Source organism: Zeus faber, assembly GCF_960531495.2.
Source record: "Zeus faber genome assembly, chromosome: 12".
Taxonomy (NCBI): Eukaryota; Metazoa; Chordata; class Actinopteri; order Zeiformes; family Zeidae; genus Zeus; species Zeus faber.
In genome coordinates, this window is record NC_137196.1 from 29347934 (window position 1) to 29358989 (window position 11056).

The window sequence follows — 11056 nt, forward strand, 5'->3', positions numbered from 1 at the left end:
TGTGTGTGTGTGTGTGTGCGTGCGCGTCACTCGGGTCCTTTTCCTGTCCATGTCTGGTTATATTTCCAGGTCCGTCTCCAACATCCCTCCGCTACGTCCGCAGTGCGGGGGCCTCGTCCAGCTGCTGTGAACCCAGATGTTTCCATGTGGTAGAAGCGGCTTAAACGCTCAACGAGGAGCGACGCCGCACAACAACAAGTAAACAAAAGATCCAAGCTGTGGCATCCACTCGCTGGCCGCTCTGTCCCGTGTGTACCGAGGAGCGGCGTCGAAATAAACTTGTTTTTGCCGTTGAATTGCTTGTACGTACAGTTAATCGACGCGCGATGGAAGACGAGTGATCTCCATCGTCTCTTCATCAAGCGACTTCAATGTCATGTGTTCGTTCGTGGATGTACTTTTTATTTTTTTTAATCAAAGCAGGTGAACACAAACTCGGTACAAATTATTGGGATTATTTCCGGGGGTAGAAACGCTCTGGAGTCGACGGGCCAGAGCCTACGTTCTGCATTTCATATCAAAACTCAGGGAATTAGCGAGACGTCAACATCAAGACACTGTAGTCACATCAAAGCTTTCGATCACAGCTACCTGTATAAAAAGGAAAGTAAACAGAGGACTCGACGAGTAAAACTGTACATTTCTGGCAAAAGTAATATTCATATTTGGTAAAATAGAGGAACTATATATATTGTATATTTTTATATCCTTATTGTTTCCATATGCCTAAAGTTTATGGCAGATGCAGCTTCGTTGACACTAGGGGGCGCTGTGCATTTATGATGGTTTGTACTTGCTCGGCAATGCTTTTCTATCAACCACATACTGTAAATAAAACAATACATTTAAAAAATTATAAAATCAGTCATGTTCAAAAAATAATTAATAAAAGTGATTAATAATAAGTTGAAGTCCAGTTGACGTATAATGTCCTGCAATTTATAAATCTATTCTAAACACAGAAGTTACAGACAGTTTCTATGTTTGGTTTGTACCGACCGACGAGAAATCAAGCGACAGGAACCAATAAATGGAGGAGTGGATCTAAATCAAACCAATTCTAGTTTTTGGCGTCTATTGCTATTCAGGATCACACACACACACACACACACACACACACATTAAAGATGCACCTCACACCACACACAGACATACACATCATACATACACACCACACACACTAAAGATGCACCTCACACACAAACACAGACACACGTACACACTATACACAATAATGCACTCAAAAACACAGAAAAATGAATATAAATGAAATACTGAATTGAAACTAATCGTCACACACACACACTCGTGTTTTTAAACAGTTACACAACTTTTTGAAGTGACTTTTTAGGGACAGATTTTTCAGACCCTTTTCATTTCCTGCATTCGCTCTTTCTGACAAAATGGTGAAAACAGAAGCACACCCAGTGGAAATAAACAAGAAGCGTCTCCAACCAGAACGCCAAAATGTTTTTGTATTTGTTACATTTCAGGAAACTTCTGTTGACCCCCTGGAAATGTCTCTTTGACCCCCAGGGGTGCACAATTTTTTAAAACACACACGCACACACACACACACGCCCTCACACACTGACAGTGAACTGGTTCAGTTGCGGGGGTTTCGGGGGCCACGCTCCCAGCCCCCCCTCCTGCAGCGCCAGGGTGAAGCGCTGCCGGGCACCATGGTAACAGACAGCCTCCATCTTGGATTCTGAGTATGTTCTGGACGAGGGATCTCCACCCAAAACCTGGGGGAGGGAGGGGGAGGGAGAGAGAGGAAAAGGCTCTGAATCTATCAGAATGCTTTTAAAAAAACAATCGATTTAATACCAAACGCTTTCCAAATACTAAAAAACACCCCAATTTACTGTGTGCGTGCAGACACACACTCTCCACCTGCATGGCATCAGCAGAGAACTTACAGCAGGTTTTGCAGTAAAATAAAACTATTTTAAAATAAAAGGAATTATATTATGGTTTGGCCAAAAAACAGAGAGAATGGAAAATTCTGAACGTTCAGGATTTGATGAAACGGAGGGGGAGTCTGGGTGTGCACACGTTGACGCCTTCGTTGAGGTCTTCTTTATGGAACGAGAATGTTCAAATCCACAACCCAGACCCAAATTAGACCGTAAAGACCCTTTGTATGGACTCTTTAGAACAGGGGCCCCAAACGACAGGCCAGGGGGCCACATCTGGCCAGCGGGACAATTTCATGTGGCCCGCTACATGGTGATAATATATTGATAAATCTGGCCCGCAAATATTATGATTTTTTTTCAAATCACAATGCCTAATTAATCCACACCAATGTATTTCCATGTTTTCAAAATATAAAACTGAATTAAATAGATCATAAGATAACTATTTCTAACAGGATTTCGAGGCAATTCACTAATGTGCGGGAGAAAAAAAACAAAACAGGCCATTTTTCCCTTGAAATTCAACGCAGCCCCCCTAAAGGGAGAGAACCTGGCCAGTGGCCCCCAAGTCATTTGAGTTCTAAAACCCCTGCTTTAGACTCTTTACTCAGAGCGTATAAAGAGAGAAGTTTCTCCTTTTTCCATTGACTTCCCCCCCTGAGTCTGGGGGTTTTCTGGAGCGGCTCCTTGTGGCCAATACAAGAACTACAGCTTGACCAGAGCAGCTGAAAACAACACTCCAATGGCTACTGCTCGAGTTGGAGTTATGGGTTGCGGCCCCTGACCTCTTTCCACCCCTGGGGGTCCGGGCCCCCCGCTCACCTGTCGCTGCAGCCGACTCCACCGGGTGAAGAGCGAGCGCTTGCAGAGCCGCGATGGCGTCCCAGAGTCCGTCCTCCGCCCCGTGGAGGCGCTGACCTCCTCCGCCCCCGCCTCCCCCAGGCTCCAGTTCAGGCTGAGGGCGGAGGGCTTCCCGGACGGGCGGAGGTCACTGCTGCCCAGACCTGCCAAGGGAAAATATGGATATCTGTGCCGATATGGAGATATTTGTATGAGGGAAACATTTGATGGTGTTTGTACTCTGGTAGATGTTGACTTTATGTTAAAAGTGCGACAAGGGGTTTTCCACTGTTTAGCTCTCAATCATTTTCCATGTATTTTGGGTGTTTCTAAACAGAACCCACCATCCGAAAACTATTTCTATACAATGATTACAAATCTTCCAAATGGGTTCCCTATTAAATTATCTTCCTTTTATGCTAACAAATAATTTATTCAGAATTAAGATAAATTTTGATTTTAGATTTCACTACGAGCAACGTTTGGCTGAGAAAAGTACATCTGTCTTTAATAAAGTTAAACTTTTCTCCATTATCTAATCATTTTCTTATTATCTTTAATATGATTTCCTGAATAGTTGCGGAATATTTGAGAAAATAATGGGAATCTTAAAAAACTCCGGCGGAACTTCGTTTCTTCCACAGATGCCAAAATAACCCTAAATATGAATCCTCCCGTATCTTCCAGTTGAGAGGGCCTGGTGGGAGTAGGAGGAGGAGGAGGTGGAGGCACCTACAGCCCAGCAGCGGCGGATCCCGGCGGTAGGTGAAGGGCAGGCGGGTGGCGGTTGCCAGGCGACGGCCCAGCGCCCTGCCCAGGTGTCCCGTGTGCCTCAGCGTCCCCACGGTCACGCTGTGCAGGTAGAGCGGCTCCACCAGGCGGGAGAGCAGCGCCCCCTGCAGGCCCAACACACTCCACCTGTTGGGCCACATTTCTGTTGTTCATCAGTCAGGCAAACCTCAAAGTTCACTCTGCCTCTACTCCACCTCTATGCTACCTGTGCTTTGCTCCGCCTCTAGTCAACGTCTACTCTACCTCTACTCCATCTCTACCCCGCCTCTACGCTACCCTCATTCACTCTGCCTCTACTCTACTTGTTCTCTACCTCGCTTTACTCTGCCTCTACTCTACCTCTGTCTACTCTTTATCCACCCTACTCAACCGCTACCCTACCTCTACTCCATCTCTACTCTACCTCTTTTCACACTGCCTCTACTCAACCTCTACTTTTTCTACGCTCCCTGTACTTTGCTCCGCCTTCAGTCTGTCTACTCTACTTCATCCCTACTCCGCCTCTACTCTACCTCTATGCTACCATCATTCACTCTGCCTCCCTTTCCTCTACCTCTACTCTATCGTTTCTACCTGTACTTTATTCTGCCTCTACCTCTACTCTACCTCCCTTTACTCTACCTCTACTCCACCTCCCTTTACTCCACTGTTACTTTTAGGGTCTTTCGGGTCAGGTTTAAAGAGTCTTTGGGTTAAAGATATTTCCATGTCCTGGGAATGCTGAGAGCTGCACCTGGCAACCCAGTGGTGAAATTTTGAACCTCCCTAAAATTTGTCTGAATAAAATACACACGGCCAATATCAACAGATTCCCTGATTAAAAAAAAAAAAAAAAGATCATAGAAATATTCCCAAAAATAATACAAAATAACGCTGCCAGAATAATTCTGTTTAATTAATGGACGGTGAGTTTTGTGCTGCAGCTGAACGGGACGGGCGGCTCCGGCTGCAGAAAAAGGAACCATCTCTCACTCCTCTCTCCAGTTATTGAGTTCAACAACTGTTATTTGTTTTGTTTTGTTTTGTTTTGTTTTGTTTGGCTAAGAAGCTCATCACTCACAACCAATCAACGCACAAGCAAAGAGAATATGATAAGAATGTTGAAGGATGGTTGGTTGTCGGATTACCGTGGTTATTGTCTCATTTACAGCCAAATTTTGGAAAATGTTTGGATTTGATGTAACATATGGGCTGACTATGTCAGCTCTGTGTTGCTATCTCTCCCACTAGTGGCCTGGAATCAAATAAGTGCAAACATGTGTCCTGTGATAGGCATGATATGTCGTAAATATAATATATAATGAGAATCATTGTATTGGTCTCGAGGCGAATGCACTTCGGCACCCTTCACCTTCACCATGCAGGGAGCGGTGACCGTTCATTTTGGCTTCTTAATCTTTCCCATCCTCGCCCTCCGTCCTCCAGGGGCAGCCCTCACTTCGTTGGCACCCGGGGACCAATTGGAGGAGGCCCCCGTGTGAGCGCGGGGAGAACACGTAAGCTCCACACACAAATCCCCCTCATTGGGAGATAACCCGCCAGAGCATGGTGCCAACAGCACCCCAGGCGGGAATCGAACCCGGGACCTTCTTGCTGTGAGGCAGCAGTACTGTGCCACCGTACCGCACATATAATAGCAATAGGAGCAATCCGACATACAAAATCTCATTCATCTGCATCAATTGAATTCCTCTGCGGTTTGTCTTCACTCGCCGTCCACCTCACCTGGCCATCTTGTCGGTGCAGGACATGGTGACGCCGCACGGGGACGCAGCGTCCCCGCTCTGATTGGCCCTCAGTGGCGTCACAGGAAGCGTGCCCTCTCCGGCCTCCATCTTGGTCCTCAGGTGGCAGCGGAACCTTCTCTGGACTCTGCTGCCGAGGTCTGAGACACAGCGGAGGAGGAGGGAAGGTCAGGGAGAGTCCAGCTTCTACCTCTCTAGTCCAGGGGTGGGGTAACCTCTGGTCCCCGGGCCTACTACGGCCCCCTGATAGAGTATTTTCTTTTCCAGTTTTAAGAAAGTAGTCACCTTCCATAACATAAATTAACAAATCAAAAGGGGTGAATGAAACTTTTTTCTTGGATGGACATATTCAATTGACCCAATCATCTACATTGGAGCGCGACAATGCATGTTTTATGGTAGTATGTTGAGTTTTAGATCTAATTTACTTTACTTAACATGGTAGTTCACAGTATGAGCCGTTATGGCACGTGTACAGATTTTATGCATATTCATGCAAACATGCACAAGTTTTATCAGAATGTGAACTGTAAATTTTTTGATTCCTTAAATATCACCATTTTTCCTATTATCTCTTTTTATTACTTTATTATTATCGTCTATTTGATTTTATAAATGTTTCTGTTCTAACGTCCCTATCCACGACTCTAGTAACGGATAAGGATAAGTGTTGGAAGCAGCGGCTCCTCACGCGAGGCCGTGGTCTCGTAGGGGCAGTTGAGCCGAGCGTCCCCGCACGGCGACGAGCTGACGAACATGTGGAAGAAGATGCCGTCCCTCAGCCTGAAGCCACCGCAGTCAGACACCACGAAAATGGAGCGGTGCTCCATCTGCTGCTGCTGCATCTGCTGCTGCTGCATCTGCTGCTGCTGCTGCATCTGCTGCTGCTGTTGCTGCTTCTGCTGCTGCTCGGGGCACTGGCTGCAGGGAAACAGCAGAAGGAAGGAGAAGTCACCGGTCCGATTCCCACGTACTGTACGGTATCCACCTGTCAACTGACTGATTTGCTGTGAAATTATCGATAGGAAAAAAAACAAAAAAAAAAACCACAAAAATTAGCGTCATGGTTATTTGAAGCCACAGTGACGATGATGAAGATGATGTTTGGTGATTAGTGTCGCTCCGCATTAGTTCATGGACCCTGGAGGTCACGGTGGTACCGTGGGGTGGTGGTTTTTGGGTGAGTCTGGAAAGAGTCACGGCTCCAAGAAATTCGAATTTAGCTATAATGTGTATGAAGTCTATTTAGAGTCTCTGGACGACGCACCGCACCTGGAACCAGCCAGCCGCAGGAGCCTGTAATGTTATTGGAGGTGATAATCGGAGCCATTAAGGACTGTTTTCCTGCAATAAAGGGCACCATTGTCCGTTCCCTCCGCTCCCTCCCTGCTTCTGAAGTGCCATACTACACACACTCGTCCAGTGTACTTCAGCATGCGAGTGAAAAGATGGATATCTATCTACCGATCTACTTCCTTTCAGCGTGTTGATGACGACACTGCATGTATGTATATTTTCTTCCTTCAAACTATGCAGACTCAACGTGCTTTTGTATTGTCACCATTTATTTGATACAAAAAAAAAAAAGTGACATGGAGATACATGTCATCTCAGAAAAGAAAAAAAACATACAAGATGCAAAGAAGCAAAATAACATACGACTACAACGAGTTCCAAATCTTTTGTCTTGGCCCCCTGGTGTAGTGATGCAGCCCCCCTCCTTACCAGAGGAGGCGCTCCAGCTGGGAGTAGAGGAAACACAGAAGCGCTCTCCTGGCGACCACCTCGGCGTGGCAGTCGTTCACCGTCCAGCCCTGGTCGCTGACCGACGCCCTGGAGAGACACTTTGTCCCGGTGCCCAGAGCCACGACCTGGGCCTGGCACAGGTCCAACCCTGGGATGCATGGATGGATGGATCATTTGTAATTTTGTGGGAATATCCCAGAATGCAGTTCTGTGACAGCAAACTGAGTAAACAGGTTTTTAAACATCTCAACGTCCCCACCGCCCACATTTAAGGTAGGCTCCTAATTTGCTGACACGCCTCGGTGCCATTCCCGCTGCCTCGGCACATAGGGAGTCTGTTTTAATGTGGTCCGAGATCCTCCCGGTTCTTTAGATAAACGCTTCCGCCCTCTCTCTCAGTGCCCCCGCTGCCCATTTGAGGTGTTTTTGATGTCACGCACCTCTGGTCATGACCACTCCCGCCAGCACCTTGTGTCGGGCGTTGGAGGTAGAGCAGCAGCTGTGCGTCAGCTCCCAGTACTTGTCCCTCAGAAGCTGGTAGATCGACTCTGCAAAGTGCTGTACGAGAACAAACAGGAGCGTTATCATCGTTCGGAAACAAGTATTTATGGAGCTAAATGCTTCATGATTGGCTCCTAAAGGACCCCTTGGACGACACAACATCTGTGCAATTGGTGCCAGTAGCCCTACAGGTGTAGGTCAACACTCTGTGGTTTTACCCCGTGTAGCGTGACGTAGTGGAGCAGGTCCTCGCCGACCGTCCTGTCCATACCATAAGGCTTATGACGCCAATGCTGTGACTGAAGGTAGTCAGTTATTTTTGCTAAGTGACGGACACCTCATATTTTGTGAAATCCACCGATATGGTGAGGTCTGGGCCGACAATGCCACAAGGTCGCGTGTAATAAGGGTGTTAATCAATTATCCATCAGATTAATATGCTCTTCACACCTCCTCACCCCTCCATCTCAATCTCCTTGGGAGGCGCTCCCTCCTGCTTGATCCCTAATGTGCTGTAATAATGTTCATTAATGCATTGCACCGTCTGACAGACAGTTCATATTCAAGTGTGTGTGTGTGTGTGTGTGTGTGTGTGTGTGTGTGTGTGTGTGTGTCACGACCAGTCTCCCAGACAGCGGCTCTTTCTAAAAGGTTCCAGACTTCTGCAAATTATTCCACATTTCAATAATTGTCGGTTTAGTGGAACCGCCCGTCTGAATGAAGGCAGCCGGTTGTTAATGACAGCTCAGTCCTTTTCCCTTTATGTCTGCAGTTTTACTCCCATACTCTATCAATCTATGTCTGTCTGTCTGTCTGTCTAACTATCTGAAACAACAGGTTTGAACACTGATTCTAACGTCTCTGCTTGGGGGTCCAACGCCCCTGAACTCCCGAAGCATGACAGCCAGACATAATGAGTTCCATTTCTTCAGGCTTAGAGGCATAATGAAGGTGTTTGGATGCCGCTGACGGACACGCAGGGATCTGAGGACATGCCGGGCGGCCATGCTGCCAAGCGCTGTAGTCCATTTGGTGGCACTTTGCGTGCCTCTGACCCATATGAACCACACCGTTCAGGAGGTGGGATGACTGTGCTGATGCTAAAGCTCTGAGCAGCAGTTTCTGCCTAATGCTGCCATGCTGATGTTTTAGGTGAGCCTTTTCAAATTATGTTATGAATGCTTCCGTCCTGGTGATGATGGCTACACTTGATCATGGCCTTTCAGAGCAAGTCTATATATAATTAATTAATTCCCACCATAGATGGTTTTCAGTGTTGCAAAAAAGAACGTAAGCTTTTCTCAACTTGGTAATAGACACCCAATTCCTTTGTGAAATGAAGTACAGCTTCCTACAGGTGGCGCTACTCACCTGAGGCAGCTGGTTTTTGGCACTGCAGGAAGTGAGGCCGAGCATCTTCCTCTCGGCCTCCAGGTTGGTGCTGTAGAGCCCCTGCAGGGCCGCTGCAGCCGCTCGGGCCTTGGCCAGCCTCTTGCTGTGGGCGAACCCCTCAAATATCCTTCCCTCTGCCCAAACCACCATGACGAACCTCCTCAGGGGCCGGCCGTGCACTCTCTCGTTCAGGCAGATGTACCTAAGCCCCGGGCACAGCTGGTTCAGCAGAGCCGCCGGACTCACTCGCCCTAAAGCGGAGCCGCTGAGGCCCGGCCTCTTTGGATTCACTGAACCGAGCAGGTCCAACGTCAGACGAACGATCCGACCGGCACCGTGAATCCTGGAAAGAGGCTCTTTGCTCTGTTGGTTGCGATGCTGAAGGCTGCGGCTCCCGTTCAGGGGCGGCTCGAAAGCATTGAGGAGCGCGTCGTGGTCGTCCACTTTGTCCGCCGTGAAATCCACCGGGGCGTTGGCGAAACCCCCCATGGCGACGTGGGCCTGTGAGGCATTGGGGAACTGGATGAAAGATCGAAGAGCCAGCTCGGCCGCCCTCATCTTGGCCTGCCTCTTGGTGGGGCCCCGCCCCTCAAAGCGCAGGCCGTTGACCTCCACGCCAATGGAGAACTCCGGGGCGTGAAGGGGGCCGGTCGTGGACGTGATCTCATAGCGCAGACCCGGCTTCAGCTCGTTCAGCTGGACCAAGGCGTTCTTCTCGCTCACGGCCCAGGACGACCTCTTCGTGCTCATGTGGAGGAGTCGCTCCTTACCGTCCACCAGTGGACGCTTCCTCTTGGCGCCGCCCATCCGGCCTCCGGGGGCGCAGAAGTTTGCAGGATGATACTTGCGGATGTCATAGTCCAGTTGGTTTTTATGGTGCTGGTTCTCTTTCACCTCCAAACTGCTTGTGCCTAGTTGGTTCATCAGATATAAACAGACGTTAAGGATGAAATTACCGAGTGAGAAACTCAGTCATCTCATGCTGAAGTAATCTTAAGCCGAAAAATAACACTATTACTGAAGTATATACCCAGGACAAATCTATTGATTTGGTGGTTGATTTAGAGTTTTTCCTCTTGATATATTAAACTTCTTACATCCATTGCCCTTGCAATTACAGCAGTTTAGTTCACAGGTGCTTTGTCCGAAATGGCATGCCATCATATCGGAAACCATGCTGTACACAGAGAGTATTCAAGAAGTACCGGCGTGGCATGATGACAGTATGAAGGTGAAGACGGAGAGTACTTTACTTGAATCGTCTTCATCCTCAGCCCATGTGACTCCAATGTCCTGGTGCGTCGTGGGGCTGACGATGGGCGAAAACGTGCTGCTTCTTCCTGAAAGAGGGTCAGAGATAGAACTCTTCACTAGTCGCTATCTCATTACATTACATCATGGGCGGGGCAGAAAGCCAAACCTGTAAAAACCCAAAACATGCAGGACAATCCCCCGATGGAGGAACGGGAACCATTTACAAAAGTCTCGACCCTGGCACATTGACGCTGCGAGGTTTTATACCAATAAAAGTAATGAAATGGAGCGCGGTAAACACGTTCACGCCGACGGCGGCGGGGTAATGTGTGAGGCCGACGGGACCATCCCATTTCCCAGTGAATGGGCGCTGTAATAATTGAAAAAGGCATCGCCGATAAGAGTCTGGGGGCCCGTGCCGTGGTGCATTCTGGGAGATTTAGGGAGTGACGGGCTGGAGCATAACCCAGTTGATCCAGTGCGATCCCCCCTCCTTGCATGTGGTATTGGCCGCCATCATCCGGATAAAGTACTGTGCGTTCGAGTACAAATATCCTACGTTCTCTGGTCTTGTCACCTCCAATTTCTTCAGTCTCAACAATAACCTACATAGTTTAGGAGATGTGGAGAAGAAGCAGGGCAGATGTAATCAGCTTAAAGACAGGGCTTTGTTACGATGGACGGCGTGACGGACGGACAGCGGGCGTCTTCATCCAAAGACCCTTGGAAAAAATACATTTTGTGAGCTGTGGTCCAGCCAGGGCCTCCCGCAGATCCACTGAAGGAGAGGCGTCTTTTTCACGCAGAGTGAAGTAGGTTCAATGGTTATCTTGTGGTTATCTCTGCCTCCCTCCCCTCCCCTGT

The 11056-nt window shown here is 48.2% G+C and overlaps 1 protein-coding gene across 1 annotated transcript; it reads right to left on the bottom strand.

The window, feature by feature from the left end:
• Positions 1–1583: 1583 nt before the first annotated feature.
• LOC307237754 (double-stranded RNA-specific editase B2-like) lies at positions 1584–9862 on the bottom strand (the record flags this gene model as incomplete). The annotated part of the gene is made up of 8 exons (XM_080010518.1): positions 1584–1748; positions 2745–2926; positions 3499–3680; positions 5280–5439; positions 5991–6136; positions 7025–7193; positions 7486–7603; positions 8918–9862. 8 exons carry the CDS (start codon positions 9860–9862, stop codon positions 1584–1586), a joined length of 2067 nt encoding a protein of 688 aa, XP_079866644.1.
• Positions 9863–11056: the final 1194 nt, after the last annotated feature.